This window comes from Mirounga leonina, unplaced genomic scaffold (assembly GCF_011800145.1).
Source record: "Mirounga leonina isolate KUSES-001 unplaced genomic scaffold, KU_Mleo_1.0 Mir_168, whole genome shotgun sequence".
Taxonomy (NCBI): Eukaryota; Metazoa; Chordata; class Mammalia; order Carnivora; family Phocidae; genus Mirounga; species Mirounga leonina.
The window spans coordinates 17,005,214-17,026,005 of record NW_023270426.1 but is presented as its reverse complement, the minus strand read 5'-3'; the positions used below and the strand labels follow the sequence as shown (position 1 = coordinate 17,026,005).

Sequence of the window (20,792 nt, the reverse complement as noted above, 5' to 3'; positions counted from 1 at the left end):
CCCCGCCCCAGGCCGTGACTCCAGAGTCCGCAGCTCGGGGCGGGGGGCGGATAGGTTTTCAGTGACATTCTTAAATATCCAAACCTGAGAACCCAACACAGAGTCTCATACAAGGACACAAAAGTCAGCAGTTTCCTAGAGCACAGTGGAGTGAAACGACAGCCAGGGAGGCTCCGGGACCCTGGCTGATGCACCCAGCATCCAGCTCACTGATGGCTGGCTTGTAAATCTGGGCTCTGACGGATCTTACAAGATCTTACTTTCCCCTTGGCCCTATCATTCTTCTTGGCAGGAGGAGCAGTTGGGGGGAGGGGCAGGTTGTAGTGTCAGCGCCAGCGGGGCAGGACCTCCCTGCAGGAGGCCTGGGGTGGGCTCTCCCAGACGGGAGGTTCCAAGGCCCCAGAAGTATCCTGTGCCCCTGGAAAGTAAAGGCTCAATCCTGGCCATTCAGTAGAACCTGGGGGATGCCATGCCTGGCACAAACCCCTTCTGGCTTCCAATCCTAATGATGGGGCTTCTCTATGATTTTCTGCCCTTCCATTTCAGATGGTCCTTTAGGTCCTCCTTAAAGGGGTCTGCCAGCCTCAGGCAGAATCCTGAACAGGCCTCCTCAAAACAGTTCAGTCTCTTGTGTCTGTATGTTGGTATGTGTCTGTCCCAAGCAGAGCCACAGATGAGACTTTTGGGGTTTAGGGAGGATTACCACTAAGAAGATGGATTCTGGGAGATTTTGCCCATGAGAACAAATAGGCTCTACTCAAGAGCCCTGTGTCCTTGGGGACATCAGGCATGAGGAGTTTGCAGTTTCCATCCTAAATTCCTCTAATCCCTAGTTTCTCACACCACTGGCCTGAAGCTCTGTGTCGTATACACAAAGGACCTTCTTTAAGAACATCTGGCTCCCCTCCTTCCCTGCAGGGAGGAGAGAGGCCACCTTCCTGTTGGGGCCAGCTAAAGAGGGTGCTAACTGCCGTGCCCCTGTGGCTTCAGAATGCTCTCCCCTCCCCCCACCCCCTGCAGACACCTTGGCTGTGGCAAGGAGCTCTTCACAAATGATTAAAGGAGTGGAATGTGAGCAATCCCATGTTGGCAACCTCACAGAGAGTGTAGACCTCCTCAGCTAAGAGAACACAGCATCTCCAAAGCTAGTGAGTCATTCCAAATTCTAAAAGCAATCAGAATCCATCTTAACAGATTTAGGCTTCTGAGACAGGAAGAATTGTTAGACTGACAATAAAAGGACACTATTAATAATTACACTGTGACAATAGGGACAAACTAGGCCAGCACTGAGCCAACAGGGATATACCATCACACGAGAGATTATGGGAATTGATGTCTGCTGCCTCAGTCCCCCCACCCCCCAAGCTGGTCAGAGAGCATGCTGGGGACGCTTGCTCCCGAGGGTGACCCCTGCTTGGAGCTCACCTCACTTCCTCCCAGGAAGCACTGGTGAGAGCCCTGGGGGCCTCCTCATGACCTTTAGCTTGTGCATCCCCTTCATGCTGCCTGATCCTCCAGAAGCAAGGCTGCAGCTAGGAGACAGGAACCCCTACCAACAGAGCACGTTGTCCTGCACGCAGCTGATAGGCTCTGGCGTGCACTGTGACTCAGGGTGAGGCCGGCCCTGCCCAGTGATGGTGGACCCGGCACTGAACTTCTGTCAGCACCTGCCTCCTCCACCTGTGTACCGGCCACACCAGCTGCCCTGAATCCGTCTATGGGCCATGCACGGCTGTCAGGAACACTTGTCCAGGCCCAGGCCGATGTCCCAGCCTTTCACAACTCAGATCAAAGAGCTATCTAGGTGGTTCCTTCCCCGACACCCCAACTTTGTGCCTTTCCCAAGCCCTGGGCTCCTGAAATGTGTCTCAATTATCGTGTGGGTGGTTCCAATCAGCTCCAGCTTCTCTTCACCACCACACTTCCGAGCCCAGCACAGAATGGGCTCCCTGTGAGCATCTGCCTTGCCCGTGACCAAATCAAAGAACCAGAGATCACAGTCCCCTCCCCCCCACAGGTATATCTGAGGCTGACTCTGTTTTAGAAGCACAGCCTGTGGGTTGTGGTGTTTCCTTCCGTGTGAAGAGCACTCCCTAGGCCCTCTTCAGGGGCCCCCTCTTTCTGGGCCTCTCAGAGGGTTGGAAGGAGAAGCTCTGAGGGTCAGAGACCATTCCTACCTAGAATGAAGGCCACCACATAGTTGGAGATCTGGCCCATGCCGACGATGACAAATAATACAGTAAACATCTCCCAGTTGATGGAGAAAATCTGCAGGAAGCTGAAGCCAGTCTGCACGGCCATGGTTGCGAAGAGGATGCTCTTCCTGCCAAACCTGTAGAATATAGCACAACACATGGCGCGCGCAGGCCACAGCAGCTGTAACTCAGGGCACGTGGCAAGCCCTGAGTCACGCATCACTGCAGACTTTCTTTGTTTTATTGTTTTCAGGGCTGTGACAGACTTTTCTCCCTGTCTCATCCTCCTGAGCTCTTCCTTAGCGATGTCTCAGACGTCCATCAGCCCAGGGGGTGCCTTTTGAGATTCTAAAACTTCTGTAGAGGACCCATATCTCGAAAGCACAAAGCAGCTCATGCAAGGTCCCCGTAGAAACCTGCTCCTTAGAACAAGCCACAGGTAGAAGGTGCCACCACATTTCTGGAAAATGGGTAAGTACAGATTGCAGAGACATCTAATATCAGCAATATGGGAATTCTGTCAATCCAGAATGAAGATCCCCTCTGTGGCAGTGGTATTCAACCTTAGCTGCGCTTGAAATCCCGTGGTGCCAAAAAATGCTGGGGCCAGTACCCCACCTCCTGAGATTCTCATTTTCTCAGATGCAGTTTGGGTAATGGGATTTATACAGTTTTCCCAGGTGAGTCTAACATGCAACCAAAATTGCAAGTGAGTCCCCTATAGGAAGTGTAGCTCTACGTAGTACCCATGACATGGCAGTTGGCCTAAGACTTCATTTCACTTTCTGATAGTGACCAGTGGGTAGAATGGAGCACAGGGGTGAGCAGAACAGTCTCCTACCTCATTTTCCAAAATCAGGTCTCAGGCTGTTGGGCTTGCGGTCCCTTGGGACTTTGTAACGGGAGGAGGGACAGGCACTCCTCTGGGAAGCCTTCCTAACACTGCTATTTAGCACTCCCACCTTTCTGCTCTGGTCCCCTTAGAACATTTGGGGGCCAGAAGGGCACTTCTCCTGGAGCTGTGGTGCTGTCTCCTCTAGAGACTCTGCATTCTAGGAGGCCCACAACCAACGTGGGTCAGCTCTGTGGCCCTGGTGCCCGGCCAGGGGCCTGACCCCCAGCCGCGACGTGGGCTCTCGCTGTCTGGCCCTTACTCTGTCTGATGGCTGTTTGTGGATAGATCCCCTGTCATCTAAGAGTTAGGGGGTAGGATGGGGAGGCAGTGGTGATTTTTTTTGAGAGATTTGGTGCTATAAGGACCAGTTTCCAGTGGGGCCATAGCCTGCCCCCTGACCCTCCGCCTAAGCCCTGACAGCGCAAGGCTGGGATAACGGAACAAAAGAGGGTTCCAGCAAGGGGTCGAGGGAACAGAAACCATGAGACATCATGGCTCCTCCTTTCACTGACTTGTTGGTATGAGGGCCTCTCTTTCTCTGGGTAGAAATACCTTCAATTCAGTCCAACCCCAAGATAGGCAGTGAATTGACAGGGGGCCCTGTTGCACCTCTTCTCCCTCCCAGCCTCCTTACCTGTCAGATAGCTGCCCAGACACGAAGGAGCCGAGGAGCACGCCCAGGAAGAACAGGGAGGAGGTGAGGGGCGTCTTCCAATCATCCTCACACACTAGATTCCACTGCCAGAGAAGACAACATGAAGTGTGAGCTCAGCCCTCCAGCAGGCCCAGCCCCAGGCCAGCGCTGAGGGAGTATTCGCATGGCAGCTGGAACAGGCTCTCTCCTTCCTGTGACAGGCTGTTGACTTGGTGCTAAGAACATAGACCTCACAGCCCTGGCGTTGGCTCCTCACTCTGCCACTTACTCGGGCAAGTCACTGTCCTCCCTGAGACCCACCCTCCTCTTCTGAGGGAAAGGGAGAGTGATACCTCAGCTCACTGCTTGCGTCACATATCGAGAAGCTAGCTGGGGCCATGGCTGTGACTGGTGACCCCTCAGCTGTGAAGCAGTATGAGCCAAGGTAGTATTTCTGCTTCAGAAGGCATCCGAGCATGGAGGGAAGGTGTTTGAAACTCCCCAGGGGCAGGGCAGGAGGCCTGGTCACTTGGTCCAAGTGTAGAAGTTTCCTCTGCCTTGGTGAAAAGTGCAAGTGGTCTGTGATGATATCTTCTGAGCAGACACCTCCAGAAAAACCTCTTCTCCCTGCTCTATTCACACCGTAGGCCAAGCCTGGGACCTGAATTCAGGGCCCACTGTGTGGCGGGGGTGGGGTATCTAGACCTCTCCAGCGCTCTTTATCTCCCTCCACACTCCTTCCCACCCAGCCTTCCTAGAAGGGTGGTTCCTCCTGTCTCCCAAGGCCTGTGGGTTGTGGTGGCCCTAACAAGTCCCTGCTGGTGGATCCATAAAATGCGGGCTTCAGCAAGAACTTCAGTTCTCAGCTCTTCAATTAAGTCAAGTCAGCAAAATCTGAAAGGAGGTTGCAAACATTTCAAAGTGTGTTCAGTGAGCTTTCATTATATACATATATAATATATGCAGATATGTATTTTATATATATATATATATATATATATATATATATATATATATATACACACATACAGGTACCAATAAGTATTCTGGGGGCTGCGGATCAGGAGATTGCTGTGTGTAGCGAGATGATCCAGTCTAGAGGAAAAAGCCCCCGTCTTCTGCCCAGTCCCACCTGCACTGAGCAGTGGTGCTGCTTCTGTAACATTTATGAAGCAATTCAGTCCTTAATCCTCACAACTTCCCTGAAATAGATTTAAAAATGAATTCGCATGTTCATATCACACCTCACTCTCTCGCAGAGAGAGGTGTTTGTAAGGACACAGACCAGAGAAGAGTATAAAACAAAATGCTAAGGAATGAGGGCAAACAGCACTGGGGAGGAGGGATTGCAAAATAAGCGAGCCAAGGGTAAAACTGACAGCCAGTCGTCCTGCCCAGGGGCCTGCCTGCTTGCCAGGCTCCCAGGTTTCCAGCGGCTCAGCTTGCACCATCCCTGTTTTATGCAAAGTGTTAAACTGTTCTGCAGAAGCTAGTTTTTCTAAGGACTCGGACCTGAGAGAAGTCTCTCCTGCATACTTCCTTCCACAAAGGGGTCACGCCATGATGTTGAGGATAATGTCCTTGAGAACACCCCCGTCTGAAAGACAATAACAAGATTCATGAGGCCGTCTCTCCTGACACCCACAATGCTGGCTACAGGCAGAATGCTGAAGCACAGCTCTGCAGGGGAAAAACGAAGCCGGCCAGGAACTCGGCTCTCTGCTCCTCAGACACAATCAGGATGCATCTGAGACCATGCCCGGAGTACGGTTGCTTCAGCTGGGGTTCCTGAATGGCCTTCGGGGGAAAGGGCACAAACCCTCCAACTCTATGCCCGGATTCATGTGCCCTGCCGCACATGGGTCAGAAGGACATGCACCTGAACTAATGGCCACACCCACTTCCAAAAATCACTGGCCAAAGTGTCAGAAAAGAGCTTGGAATCTGCCCCAGCACACAGAGATTAGCAACTGAGACTCCAAAGCCTCATAACATGTTGTTTTGCCTGTTTTGTATGAGTAAACTGAGGCTCAGGCACTTTGGCGGCTCAGCTGATTGAGCATTGGATTCTTGGTTTTGGCTCAGGTCATGATCTCAGGGTTGTGGGACTGGAGTCCTGCGTTGGGCTCTGTGCTGGGCATGGAGCCTGCTTGGGATTCTCTCTCCCTCTCCCTCTGCCCCTCCCCCCGCGCTCATATTCTCTCTCTCTCAAATACATAAATAAATCTTTAAAAAAAAAGAGTAAACTGAGGCTCTGAGACTAGTGTTTGTCTGAAGTCATAGCAAGTACATAGCCTTGCTAGGTACTAACTCAGGCCTCAGAACTCAATCTTTACCCATGTTATGCTTTGGGCAAGAATTCTAAAAGTCAGACAAATGAGCTTATTAAATACCATCTGCTACAAGGAAGATGCTAGGACTAGGGGTGAGAAACCTTTTCCATAGCCTTTAGCACTGGACAGAGCTGAGAAAATCTCACACGTGGTAGGGGTATCTATGTGTCCGTTATCCACTATCACCATTCTATCTGCAGTCAAGCAGAAAAGCTCTTTCAAAGAGAATGTGTTTTCCTTTGTGGTTTTTTGAGTATTTTTTCTGTCAGGATTTTGCCTTAGGGTAGGATAAATAAGACTTAAAGACAGAAAGTAAAGAGGAAGACTGTCAGATGTGGAGGCAGGGATTACATGGCAAGGGTAGTGAGCAGGACTGGCTACTTAATTTGCAGGCCCAGTGCAATGTGAAAATGCAAGACCCCTCGTTCAAAAATTATGAAGAATTTCAGGACATCAATAGCAGAGCATTACAACCAAGTGTGAGGGCCTGTGTGACTGCACAGTTTGCATTCCCATAAAGATGGCCCTGTAGTGGCTCGAGCATGGTGTCTTTGGAGAATGGAGCAGGGCAAGTTCTGAAGCGGGATGCTGGGAAGGATGAGGTGTGGGCCAGCTCCCCATCGCTCCCCTGCTGGAGCCTATGCAGCCATGGCTCTATGTCCCTCTTCCTCCCTGAAGTGGGCCCCAGAAGGCCCCTATCAGCATCATGTGGCACAGAGATAGCCATGTGAAGTCACCTATCCCAGGCCCATGTAGGGTGCTGTCCGGTTTTGGAAATTCTGCTCATACCCAACAAGGGAAGGCAGCTGACGTCATGGCTACCCATGGCTGGTTCCAAGGTTGGGCCCTCTCTTGAGGAATTACTGTGCCCAAAGAATCTTGTTGGAAAGCTGCAAAGGACCTAGGAATAGGACACAGGATTGGCAGACAAAATTCCAGCTGTAATTCATGGGGCTGGAGTCTGATAAATCAGCTGCCAGCCTGAAGAAGGGCCCTTTCCTCCATGGGGTTATTCTAGTGAAGGCCAGGCCCCACCTGTGACCTGCCCCTTGGGATGTGAGGGGTGTGTCTTGGGGCCCCACTAGCCAGAGCCCAGAGAACTCCCTGTGGCTCACAATGACATTGTAGACCCGGTAGAAGACAGTCTTTTCTATAAGACAGAAGTGTCCCTTGGGTCTCTGCACATACGCATACACACATGTACACACAAACATCCGTGCATGTGGCCTGCTCAGAGGCTTATGGTGGACAGTCTGGTGAGGAGCTGGCTGGTATTGCTCTGCAGCTGTGTTTTCAGGTCAAGTGCTAACATTTCTAAAACCTCATCCGCCCTGCCCCACCCCCACACACACACTGGGAGAGTGGATTGTGGGAACTAACTGGCCCCAAGCTGTGCAGGGTGGGAGCACTGGATATGCCTTTCCAGGGTTACTGTGTCTGTCTTATCCTCAGGGTCTTAGACTGACATTCCATAACACAGCAGAGTGAGCTCTTTGTGCAACAAAAATTGCACAAGGGCCATCTGGCCTTCGGCTTTGCTTTAAGAAACAAAAACCCAGGTCACAAGGTAATAGAAGATGGGGAGGTCATCCTCAGCACAGAAGAGAATGCATCTCATGCCACTTAGCAGTAATAACAGAAATGATAACTACAGAATGTTGGGTGCTCACTGTGTGCCTTGTATTATCTCATGGGATCTCAAGGTCGCCACGTGAAATGGGTACTCTATCCCTATTTTACAAATGAGGAAATGAAGCAACCAGCCCAAGTTCTAGTGGATTGGTAAAAGGAATGCTTATTTATTCAACCGTCATTGAGCACCTGCTCTGGGCCAGACTCTGTGTGGGGCACAAAACAGACATGGTTGCTACCTCTACAAAGCTCAAGGTCAAGCATACTTTACAGGACAGATCAGGTGTGCATATGTGCATGCATGAGCCCAGCTGTCCTGGGCGGGGTGGGCTCTGTTCTAGGCCACTGTGCCCTTGCTCTCTGGCTAGAGAGGAAAAGAGGCACCCCCTCCTCATCCTCCTCCACATGGACAGAATTCTAAAACCTGAACTCATTTTAGATAACTAATGCTTGCACAAGGCTAAGCGCGTGGTGGATTTTTCACAAATTGTTGATGCAGGAGCGCTGAATGCTGAACGATTAGGTGTAATGGAAAATGAGTTTGGGAAATGCGAGGTATCACATACTGTCCTTTGAAAATCACCCTCAACCTTGAACTCTCCAAGTAGCCAGTCTAGCAGTTTTAGCCTTTACCAAAGCCATTGAAGGACCATAACGATAAGATCATCCCTTGATCTCCGTAGAACTGAGACCTCCAGAAGGCAGCCTGTTGTTGAATAAAGAACAGAGGTTCTTTTGGGCTCTGCCACTTTCTGGCCGTGTGACTTTAGGCACTCATCCACCCGAATCGGCCTCCTTTTTCATCTTCAAAGATGGGACAATAAGACCCCTTCCTGGGTGGGGCGCCTGGGTGGCTTGGTGGCTCAGGTCATGATCCGAGGGTCCTGGGATCGAGCCCCGCTTCGGGCTCCCTGCTCCACGGGGAGCCTGCTTCTCCCTCTCCCTCTGCCTGCCGCTCCCCCTGCTTGTGCGCTCTCTCTGTCAAATAAATAAATAAAATCTTAAAAAAAAATCCCCTCCTGGGTTTGTGAGTACAGGACAGGAAATATAAGTGGAGTGTTTGACACAGCATCTAACACATTTCAGGCCTCATGAAATGGTAGTCCCCTTTCCACGGAGTTCATGCCTTTGTCCTCATAGCAAAACCATGACTTAGAACAAACAGCATGAATAAGTAAGGGAAGCAGGTTACACTTAAACCTGACCAGGCAACAGCAATTCTTAGAAATAAGAACTTCCTGGTCAAAGACAAAAAAACTGAAAAAGCTTTTGACACAAAGTGTAAACTCCTTTTATAAATAAATATCAATCTCAGAGATGACTGTGAAGGAAAAGTTAGCGATAGTCTATTTAAGAATGAAAAATAAGTTTCTATTGTGTCTCTTACACTTTTTTTTCTTTCCAGGGGAACACTAGGGAGTAGTTAATAATAGAACACACATCCACTCCAATTTCTTTTTCGTAACTTTGTTGTGACCAAGCAGGACATTGCCTGGCCACTGTGGTGGTAGGGCAGGCAGGGGGATGAGTGGGGAGGGGGAAGCTGACATTTTTATTCTTTTTGTTTATAATAGCTTCGTTGAAATACAATTTACATGCCTTAAAATTCACTCTTGTAATGTGTACAATTCAGTAGTTTTCAGTATATTCAGAGTTGTGCAACCATCAGCACTAATTTTAGAACATTTAGAACCCCATACGTACGAGCAGTTCAGTATATTCAGAGTTGTGCAACCATCAGCACTAATTTTAGAACATTTAGAACCCCATACGTACGAGCAGTTCCTTCCCACTCTTTTCCCCCAGCCCCTGGCAACCACTAATATACTTGCCGTCTCTAAGGATTTGCCTATTCTGGACATTTAATAGAAGGGAACATATACAATATGTAGTATTTTGTGATTGGCTTCTTTCACTTAGCATAATGTTTCCAAGGTTCATTCATCTGGTTTTAGCATGTATCACTACTTCCCTGATTTTTACGGTTGAATAATATATCATTGTATGGGTAGACCACATCGTACTTAGCCAGTCATCAGTTGCTAGACAATGGGGTTGTTTCTACTTTTCAGCTCTTATGCATAATGATGCTATGAACTTTTGTGTACCAGATTTTGCATGGATGTATGTTTTCATTTTTCTTTGGTATATCCATAGGAGTGGAACTGCTAAGTTTCGAGAAATGTCCTGTTTTCTAAAGTGGCTGCACAGTTTTGTAATCCCAGCAGTACCGAGTGAGGGTTTCAATTCCCCATGTTCCTACCCATCGTTGTTATTGTATGTCATTTTAATTTTAACCATCCAGCGGGTGTTAAGGAGTGTCTCACGGTGGTTTAAATTTTCATTTCCCTAATGACTAATGATGCTGAACTCCTTTTGTGTTGAATCTACAGATCAATTTGAGGAGTGCTGTCATCTTAACAATATTATGCCTTCTGCTTCATGAACAGAACATGACATGTCTTTCCACTTATTTGGGTCTCCTTTAATTTCTTTCAAAGATGTTTTCTAGTTCTCAGAGCTTAAGTCATGCATTTAAAAAAAAATTTAACTCCCGAAGAACTTCTTTAAGTATTTCTTGTAATGCAGCACGGCTACCCAAATTTCTCCCCACATTTTTTGTTTGTTTGTTTTGTATCTGGGAATGTCTTTACTTCATTTTCGAAAGATAATTTTGCTAGGAATAAGATTCTTGGTTGACATCTTTTTATCTTTCAGCATTTTGAATACGTTATTCCACTGCCTTCTGGCCTCCATTGTTTCCGATGAGAAGTCAGATGTAAAACTTATTAGAGTTCCCTTGTACGTGACAAGTCATACTTTTTTGCTGCTTTCAAAACTTTCCTTTTGTCTCTGGCTCTCAGCAGTTTTACCATAATGTGTCTGTGCGCGGAACTCTTTTTGTTTCTTCTACTTGAAATTCATTGAGTTTCTGAGTCGTACAGATTAGTGTTTTTCTTCTTCAACTTCTTTCAAATGAAGTTATTTCCTGTGGGGACAGCTTCAGAGCTCTCTGTTTTTATGGACTTCCCGTCCCCCTGGACAAAAATCTCTGAGCCCTTGCCCCACAGCTGGTGGCAGGTAAAGCAGCCCTCAGAGTGACACCCTGCTTTATGAATTGGATACTGGGTGAGGGTGGTAACCTCTGTCTTTTCGGCTTGCCTCTCCTGGATGGAACATCTACCTTACAAACAATCTGGGACAACCAGAACCAGAGCCCCAGTATTCTCAGCCTGTGGCATCTGGAGTCGAGCTGCCACTGTATGAGTAGGGGCCGAGTAGAGGATGGGACGCCTCAATCTCTTGGATATACTCACCAGGAATCAAGCCTCTACAGCTCAGAGCTCACAGGATCGAGGGGGGCTAAACCTTAAAATGTTTTCAGTATCCTTTCTTCTCAGATTGGAGGTAAAGAGAAAGCAACCATAGGTGGGGAGGCCTTGGTGGAGAGCTCTGTGGTCACTGGAGGCTGAACCAAAGTAAAAGACCCAAGGGGTTTGAGTGGGATGGTGAGGATGGGACTGGAGGGACCTGAGGGAAGGAGAAGGGGCTACTCAGAGACCGGGCTCTCCCCCTTGCATCCCAGCACTGGATCTACCACAGGTCTACTAGCTCCACTCTGGGAACATAAGTAAATGGCATGGGGTCTATGTCAGCCCCCTCAACATGGAGGGGAAGCTCTGGAAAGTGCCGCTGTGAATCTGCCCTCCAGTCCTGCAAATACGCAGCAAAAACCGGCAGGCTTGGGCGATCTGTGCCCATTGCCAGGGTGTGTGGCTCAACCTAGCCTTTCCCAAGAGCCTCCATTCTCTCTTCACCATCACTATACTCCAAATGGGGATCCTTGCTTTTCTTTTGGGCTCCAGAGGCATGCTTAAAACTAGACCAGGATCTCAGATAACACGGCAGCCCTGCGTTGGCCTTGAACATAAACTGAATTTAGCTGGCCATAAATTACTGTCCATGCATAGGCCTGAGGCACCTGCAGCTCCTCTGACCCACCCTGCCAAAACTTTGTCTTTGTCAATATGCCATCCTACCTCTTGGACTCTGTGTGAGGGTTCTGCTGCCTACCAGGAGGGGTGGACAAAGGCTGTTTATCCAGAAACTTGGCAGGAGATGTGGGTGAAGCAGCCTCCAGACAAAAGCACACCCAGATCCTGGAAGCCTTTGTCTGAGGAACACAGCTGAGAGGCAACAGGCAAACAGTTTAGGGCGATGCAGATGACAAACAAACAGGGAAGTGCATTCAAACCAGAGCTAGGGAAAACCCTTGGGTTTTCTTTATTTGTTTTCTGGAAAGACCTTTCTGAAAATCTCACTGGTGTTGGCTGGAGGCGGAGGTCTGACACCTTCTCCCCTTTGGAATCTGACAGAGAGCTAGTCTGAACATAAACTTGGTTAATATTCAGGCTGTGCTGACAGCTGAGTTGCCAGTCCCCATGCTAGCCAGCAGTATTCCCTGGTAGCTTGTAGGCCTGATAGAAACAACACAGCCTAAGCCTGCCTACTGCTCAAAGTTTTTACCTTTCCAGAGCCCACCCAGGCCTCAGAGGAGTCACATCTCTGGGAGCTGCCATATGCAGTCCCATGTGGTGACCAACTAGATACCAGCCTTAGTCTGTCTCATCATCCCTCCTTTCCTACTCCCAATGCCTCCCATAGGTGCCCTGATAACAGAGGAGGAGGCCCCCATGTTCCTACCTCATACCTTTGGGCTATGGGTGGAGAATCAGTGTGTCCTGCTCTGTCCATGCCCTGACCCCAGGTCCCAGGAAAGACGGCACAAGGCTAGTGCCTCTAGAGGTTCAGACCCTTTGCTGGAGGCTGTATTATGTTCAAGGGCATACCCACCAGCAGCTCCACCCATGGGTTTCTAAAGAATGCAGGCAACTGCAGGAGAGGACAGAAGCCCATACGATGAAGCAACATGCCTGCCTCGGGCCACTGGGAGCCTGCCACAGAAAGCTGGTCCTTAACAAAAAGGCTCTCACAGGGTCTCTGGAGCATGGGGCCTAGGAGAAGCGGTACTCAACTCAGAAGTGACCGCCTCGTTTGCCCAGCCTATGGACTGAAGGGGGTCAAGTCTACCTAATGATGTTCCAAGAGAAAAGTGGGCATGTTTGAGGGGAAGGAGAGCCCATGCTTACATCCTGGCCATGAGCTAGGCTCACCCCTACTGCTTGCCCTGCAGCCCTTCTGATAAATCTAGGCAGGACATTTGCTGCCCTCTCTGTTCCTTCAGCCTTAGGGCAGGAGGCCTTTGCGTTTTCTTGCATGTAGTCTCTTTCTCTTTGGGGTCTATGGCGCCAAAGGGCTGTATGGAGAGCCATGCTCCTTAAGACTGGTCTCGCCACTACAGTCGGTCTCAGCAACAAGGACTCCATATCAGACAGATATGTCTGGGGATGCTTGGGGTCCCTTCTTTCCTCAACAGAATTTTCAGTCCCAATCCGTGGGGCCAGATCTCACCAGTCCCCGTTCCCGTTCCTGTGCTGGCAGGCTGCAGATAACATAGCTAAGAGGTGTCTGGCACTCCACCTTGCAAGGGAAAATTGAAGGACCTTTCCCTGGATTTTTACTGTCTCTATCCTTGAAGTGAAAAATAACTTGGGTCAAACTGAACCAGCTGGAGCAACAAAATAAATAAGGATAGTATTAGATGGTAACTCGTGGAATCAAGTAAGTATGCATATAAAGTAATATATTGCATAAGTATTGCTAGTATAATATAAAGTACTTAAAGTAATAATTGCATAAATAAATATGTGGGAGTGAGGGGGAAGCTCTTATGCAGAGAAGAATTCCAATTAATAAATTGGAAGTAATGTGGAAGGAATGTGGGAGACACAAGATCATCACTAGGCAAACACCACAGTAATACTTGTTTCTATGACGGTCCTCAGATGGATGCCAAGATCAGTGGGTAAATGTTTGAGGATAAACGGGATATCTGTAGAGTCTCAAAGTCTCTCCCCCAAGATATTTATCAATTATTAATGGGGAAAATAGTGACTCCAGGGTGGAGAAACCCAGCTGACACCAACTTAACCAACTGATCAAGGTTAACATTGCCATTAACAAGCAGTATCTAGGGATGCCTGGGTGGCTCTGTGGGTTAAGTGTCTGCCTTTGGCTCAGGTCATGATCCCAAGGTCCTGGGATCGAGCCCCACATCGGGCTCCCTGCTTAGCAGGGAGCCTGCTTCTCCCTCTCCCACTCCCCCTGCTTGTGTTTCCCTCTCTCACTGTGTCTCCCTCTGTCAAATAAATAAATAAAATCTTAAAAAACAACAACAACAAGAAGCTGTATTGACATCATATACCCACTGGTATGATACTCTGAGGACATATTGCTTCTATGATATTCTGACCAAAAAGTACACGAACTCAATCTTATCATGAGAGAAATCACACAAATCCAAACCAAGGGACATTCATCCAAATAACTGATAGACTTGGGGCACCTGGGTGGCTCAGTCATTAAGCGTCTGCCTTCGGCTCAGGTCATGATCCCAGGGTCCTGGGATTGAGTCCCACATAGGCATCGGGCTCCCTGCTCAGCTGGAAGCCTGCTTCTCCCTCTCCCACTCACCCTGCTTGTATTCCCTCTCTCGCTGTGTCTCTCTCTGTCAAATAAATAAATAAAATCTTTAAAAACAAAAAACAAATAACTGATAGACTCATAAAAAGTGTCAAGGTCATGAAAGATAAGGCAAGACTGGGGCACTGTCACAGATTGGAGGAGACTAAGGAGACATGCCAACTAAATACAATGTAGGCTTCTGCATTGGATCCAAACACAGAAAAAGAATATTCCTAGAAAAACCAGCGAAATTCAAATACTGTCTGTAGTTTAGTTAATTGTAGTGCAACCAACATTAATTTCCTGGTTTTGATACATGAATTATGGTTATGTAAATTATTAACACTAAGGGAAGCTGGTTGAAAGGTATATGTGAATTCTCTGTACTATTTCACCACTTTTCTCTAAGTCAAAAATTAATTCAAAATGAAGTTTTTTAAAATGTAATTCTTAATGAGTACCCAAGAATAGTAAATGGGACTTCACAAACAACCCCTGAGGAAGGAAACTACCTTAAGCACATATACACAGACAGATAGATGTACTCAAGCAAGTCCCAGCTCAAACACCAGATTCCTGCCTCCCAGCATTCTATGAAAGGCATTTCCATAGCAGGACATGCCATCCTTGGGTTCCTGGCTGACCTTGCCATCCTTGTGGGAGTCAGGTGTTGGTTCAGCTATCCCAGAGAGTATGCCCACTGGGAGATCCTGCACAGAGGTGTAAGGCAGAAACAATTTGATAACAGTCCCTCTACTTGTATCATGCCAGGTGGGACTCAGAGAACCTGTTCAGGGCCCTTGGGCTTGACCGTATGGTTGAACTGGGACCATTTCTCCCATGGACACTGGCCAAATCAGTGTGGGGTTGGACCTATGTCTTATTCTGTGGGTCCTGGAACTTCCCCAGGGGGAAAGGAACTCAGCCTCCAGCAAGTCTCATCACCTATTATACTGGCTGTAACTTGGACCTTGGTACAGCTCCCATGATGCCCATGTGTAGAGCCAGAGGTGATGAGGTCCTGCCCTACCTCTCCTCGCCCACCAGCCGATGATGTTCATGAGTCCTCCCAACAACTCAGAGAAGCTATGCACTCTTATGATCCTCATTTTTAAAAAATTGTAAAAACAAAAACAAAAAAACCTCCATAACATAAAATTTATCATCTTAATGGTTTTTAAGTATACAGTTCAGTAGAGTTAAATATATTCATATTGTTATACAATCTCCAGAACTCTTTCCATCTTGCAAAACTAAACTCTATACCCGTTTACCAATAACTCCCCATTCCTCCCCCGCCCTAGCGCCTCCTAACTACTTCTTTCTGTTTCTATGAGTTTGAGTACTCTTCATATCTCGTACAAGCAAAATCACACATTTTTTCTATCTTTTTGTGACTGGCTTATTTCACTTAGCATAATGTCCTCAAAGTTCATCTGTATTGTAGCATGTGTCAGAATTTCCTTCCTTTTTAAGGCTGAATAATATTCCATTGTATCTATATGTCACACTTTCTTTATCCATTAATCCATTGATGGACATTTGGGATGCTTTTACCTTTTGGCTGTTGTGTATGATGTTGCTATGAACATAAGTGTACAAATATTTCTTTGAGACCCTGCTTTCAATTCTTGTGTATCTATGTCCATAAGTGATATTGCTGGATTCAATGGCAATTCTATTTTTAATTTTTTAAGGAACTGCCATACTGTTTTTCACAGTGGCTCCACCTTTTTACATTCCTACCAACAGTGCACAGAGGGATTCCCATTTCTCCACCTCCTTGCCAACACTTGTTATTTTCTGTATTTTTCTTATAGCAGTCATCCTAATGGATATGAGGTGATATCTCATTGTGGTTTTGATTTACATTTTCTTAATGATTAGTAATGTTGAGCCTGTTTTCATACACTTGTATCCCCACTTACAGTTAAGGAAACTGAGGCTTTGAGCAGTGATGTAACCTGCTGAAGTGAGCCAAGTGGCTGGGGGTGGGGTCAGAACTCGCCCTCCAGGCTGACTCCAGAACTTCTCCTTGGGCCACCATCTCTTTGGGGAGAGCCACCTCCCCCTACTCACCCTTGTGCTTCTCTCCTCCTTCCTCCCAACACCAGCACCCATTTGTCTTACTTTACTCCACAACCCAAAAAAGAAGCAAGGAAAGGAAAGGCTGCTGAAAAAAGCAAACCCTTTTGCATGAGTGTGAGCATGTGATGATGTGAGTCCCCAGAGGTGCCCACAGGATGCTATGAGCAGGGCACAACAGGGGGAGGTATGGCCTTGGAGGCCAACAGCTACCCACTCTTCACCCTGAGGTGAATGACACCAGCAAGGAAGGGAAAAGAGACAGGTCAAACCAGTTGTTGGGGGGTACTGTGCCTACTGGGGCCAGCTCCAGTTCAAGCTCTGATGATACTTCCAGGAACTGAGTTGGAGGGAACTGATCCCCACTATTAGATGCCCCAGGAACAGGCTATGGGCAAGGGATGGGCACACACCAGGAGCCCCAGCTAAGGGATCAATGCCAGAGAATCACAGTCAACTCAGTGCCCAAGGAAGGTGTGGTGCCAATGCTGGGGGGATCCAGAGGTGGTCCACAGGCTGAGACCACTCTTCACGGGCTGACCACTCACCACCCCTAGCTGGCCACCAGGCTCTTGCCAAGGAAACTCCTGTGGATTCCTCACTGGTCTTGCTTTTCACAGCAGCTAGAGTAAGCCTCTGCCAAATATGGCCATGTTACCCCTTGCTTATAACCTTTATTATTTCCTTATTTCCTCACTGTCCTCAGAATGAAGTCAATTCCTCAACATTCCTACAATGCCCACTGTGAAATGATCTTTGTAGGCATTTCTAGCCACACCTGCCATTCCCTGAACACCAGCTACCTGGATCTATGGGATTTCCATCCACAGAATCTGCCATATTCTTTGCTTGGACAAGGCCTACTCATATTTCCAGACTCAGGTCAAATTTTATCACTTCTTCTTGGAGTATTTCCTCACCCTGTTATCCCTACAGAGAGGGTAATATATTGTCCCAGGTCACACAGCAAGCCAGCCAGAATTTGAATTCAGGCTCCAGAACTCTACTAGTAACCAGGGCTGATGTTAGCCCTCTCTGTAACATGGCAGTGTGCCCCATGGGCATCTGAGCTTTGAGAGCAGGCCCCAAACCTCAGATGTCTACAGCCTAGTGTCCAACACAAGGCCACTCGTGGTTTTGATGATTGCCACATCACGCTGAGGGAAGAGAATTAAGGACTAGCAGGGGTCACACTCAGGTTTTTCTTGGGAGGAAGATAGAGTGGGGGATGGGCCAGAAGCTGGGAGATCCTACCTGCCTAACCTACAGCAGAAAACTAGTCTAGGTATACCCTCCTCAGATGGACCTAACATCTCATGGCCCTTACCAGATGCAAAGCAAGAAGTATAGGGGACGAAGTATGTGTGTAGCCTGACTCCTGAAACTTAGAAAATCTGCCACTGAACCACTTAGGATCCTGAGGAGCTAATGGCATAAGCTGGAACCCCTGTCCACCACTGAATCCTATGCTCAAAGGGGTCTGTGTGAGTTGGTCTCTTCATCAGTACATTGGGGCCAGGGCTATGGCTTCTATGGTCCCCTGCACCCAGTCAGCATCAGGAGGCCTTCTGCTCCTTTTCAGAGAAATTGGAGCCTCAAGACAGGACCCCAAGCCTCACGAAAAGGTGGATGGCAGAGCAGTAGACCCCCTGCTGCTTCAGAAGTCTGTGGCCAGGGAACAGGTCAGACCTGCCCATGGCCCACGGGGCAGCAAGGCTCTTCCCTGTGTCTGCACTTGGGCTCAGCAGAGATCCCCACACGCCTCCTCCGGCGGGTGGCAGGAACTTGACTCAGACTGTTCCTCTGAGCAGCCTGGGACGGGCCTCTTGGGAAACAATTTCATGTGTTGTGAAACTCGTAAAGGAAAAGACAGTTGTTAACAACAGTCCCTGCTCCATGCCCTCGATACTAGGCAGAACCCATCACGAATAAGCCTCACAGAAGTCCTGCTCTCTTGGGTGGCCCACGCGTGTTAGACGCGCAACCCAAGTTGCTGGCCGCTCGGGTTTGACGCGGGGCGCGGAACGCTCACCCAGGGACCGCCAGGGCGCCTCGAGGGGTCTGGAGCAGATGGAGGGTCATTCCCACACCCACCTCGGTCACGATGGTGGACAGGTAGATGTCCCGGCTGAACTCCCAGCCGTCCACGCAGCCCTCCTGCTCCAGCTGCTCCAGGTCCACATCGCGCCCCGGCTCCAGCCCGAGCGCCGAGAAGTTGGCGATCGCCGCGAGCCGGTAGCGCCGGCAGCTGTGAGGCACCTCGCGGCCGTCCTGCAGCCGCAGCGGGATACTGTGGTTGCGCCACGCGCCGCTCAGGTTCGCCGTGTCCGGCACCCGGCAGCGGTGCTCCGGGGTGGCGGCCAGGAACACGACTGACATTCCATTGAAGCCGTTGGGGATGATGCTGGCGCTGAGCAGGAAGAAGATGAGGCGCTGGAAGGGCCCCCACTCGCCCAGGAACGTGGTCACCTCGTCGTAGTCCCGCATGCTACTCACCGCTGCTCGGCGGCTGCAACACCGGGGACTGCGAGCGGTACCCGGCCAGAGTCGCGTGGTCGAGGGCGTTCCCCGAAGGCGTCAGAACGTCCTCGGCGGCCAGGCAGCTTGCGCGAAACTGGGGCGCACGGCCGGGTAAGCGTTCCCGGAAAGCAGGCTGTGGGCGTTGGAACGCTCCCGGGAGCGGGTCGCAAAGGGGGAAGCCACAGGAGGCCCTCGGGACCGCACCCCTATCCCGGCTGGGGCGGGGAAGGGAGGAGGGGAGGGCGGCCGCGCGGCCGGGATGCGGCTCCCGGCCGGCTCCGCCCCGTGCTCCGCCCCCTGCCCCCGCGACCCCGCGGCAGAGCCTTCCCCGGCCCCGGTGTCGCCCGCCCGCGGGAGGGAAAGCTCCGCTCCCGCGCACTCCGCGTCGCCCGCGACTCCAAACGCTGGGCTCCCAGCCGGAAGCCGCGGTGTTGGGTCCCACAGGGGAGAGCGCCGCCCCAGGCCTCGCCCGGGACAGGGGTCTCTCCCCGGCCCTCCCAATCCCGAGTCCGAGTTCAGGCGGCCCCGGGCGGAGCGCCGGCGTGCGAGTCCGTGGAGTCGGTGCTCTGGGGAAGCCTCTGCGGGCGCAGGGGTGACGGCAGGGCGACGTCTGCGCTGACACGCGAGTGGCTGGCACCGGGCGCCAGGGCGCTCACTGCCCACCCGTCCCAGGAGGGCTGGACTCAGTCACCAGCCGGCGCCGCTCGGGAAGCGTCTTCGGGGCCGCCCGGAGCCTCACCTGTAGAAGAGGGGGGATGAACAAGGTCACGCTGCGTCAGTGATAGGCTCTGACGAAGGGAGGTGGGGGGCGGGGGCCACCGGGTCGTCCCAGGATCCCGCTGCGGCCTCTACAGAAGACTTCCACACGGAGCCTGGCCCTTTGTGAGAGCACAGTCATGGAGGCGCTCCTGTCACCACTTCCAGGGCCTGATTTGGATCCCTTCATTCTCCTCATGCCCCAGGGTTCTTCACTGGGACTGACCGCCAGAGCCTTCTTGGACTGGAAGGCCTCTGGGTTGCAAAAGGCACCCCCCCCCCCCCACTCTGGGAACTGGGGGAGGGAGGAGGAGAAGGTCTAGTTCGGCCAGATCTGGCGGGGAAACCAGAGCAGGGACCACAGACTGCTCAGTGCCCAGTCGTAGGGCCCTCTGCTGTTGCGTGAGCTAGCTGGAGACTGCGGTCTGAGTGCTGGAGTTCATGAGGCAATCAGATGAGATTGACAGGTGTTTGTGTACAGGAGATTGACAGGAGATTGTGTACAAGCGTGTCTGCTTCTCCAGGCCCCTGCTAAGAGGCTGAGGGACATTTCTGCCTCGGTTTTCTTTCGTAGTTTGCAGTCTGACCCCTCCTCTTAAGCTGGCTTCTCACTCCCTTGGAACCTCTTCCCTTTTCTGTGATAAGACCATATGTCCTTCTGTGCCAGGACAGGTCTGATTTACGCCTGTTAGTCCTGTGAAATTATTAATAGCACATCTCTTTACTTTCAAAAGTATCCTTGGGGCGCCTGGGTGCCACAGTTGGTTGGGTAGACAACTCTGATCTCAGGGTGGTGGGATCGCACTAGGACACCCCCACCCCCGGGGGCTTCACATTCAGTGGGGAGTTTGCTTTGGAATTCTCTCTCCCTCTGCCTCTTCCCCACCCCCCAACCCCCCCAATAAAAAAAAATAAATCTTACCAAAAAAGTATCATTTAAACAATATTTTATGTAGTCATTGTCTTACTTAGCTTGACTTTCATCTTTCCCTTTTCCACCAATAGAAAAGCAAAGCCTGAGAGAAAAACTTATGTGGAGATAGCTAATTTTGAGTAGTGATCCCAGGAAAAGGAGTGAGAGGCTAGGAAGAATGAACAGGGGAGAAGGTAAGGGCAGCAAAGACTGTGTAACTGAGCAGGTTATTGGCACCTGG

At 50.0% G+C, this 20,792-nt stretch overlaps 1 protein-coding gene across 3 annotated transcripts in view; it reads right to left on the bottom strand.

Moving 5' to 3' along the window:
- SLC22A4 (solute carrier family 22 member 4) overlaps positions 1-19,126 on the bottom strand; it is a 41,402-nt gene extending 22,276 nt beyond the window's left edge. The window contains exons 1-4 of one of the 3 annotated variants that reach the window (XM_035014096.1): positions 18,395-18,451; positions 5,240-5,324; positions 3,728-3,831; positions 2,181-2,335 (exon numbers count right to left, since the gene is read on the bottom strand). In XM_035014096.1, the coding sequence (XP_034869987.1) occupies positions 2,181-2,335; positions 3,728-3,831; positions 5,240-5,324; positions 18,395-18,444 (394 nt within the window). In that variant the 5' untranslated portion in view covers positions 18,445-18,451. The other 2 variants (XM_035014094.1, XM_035014097.1) reach the window with 2 other exon arrangements.
- Between the last annotated feature and the right edge of the window lie 1,666 nt (positions 19,127-20,792).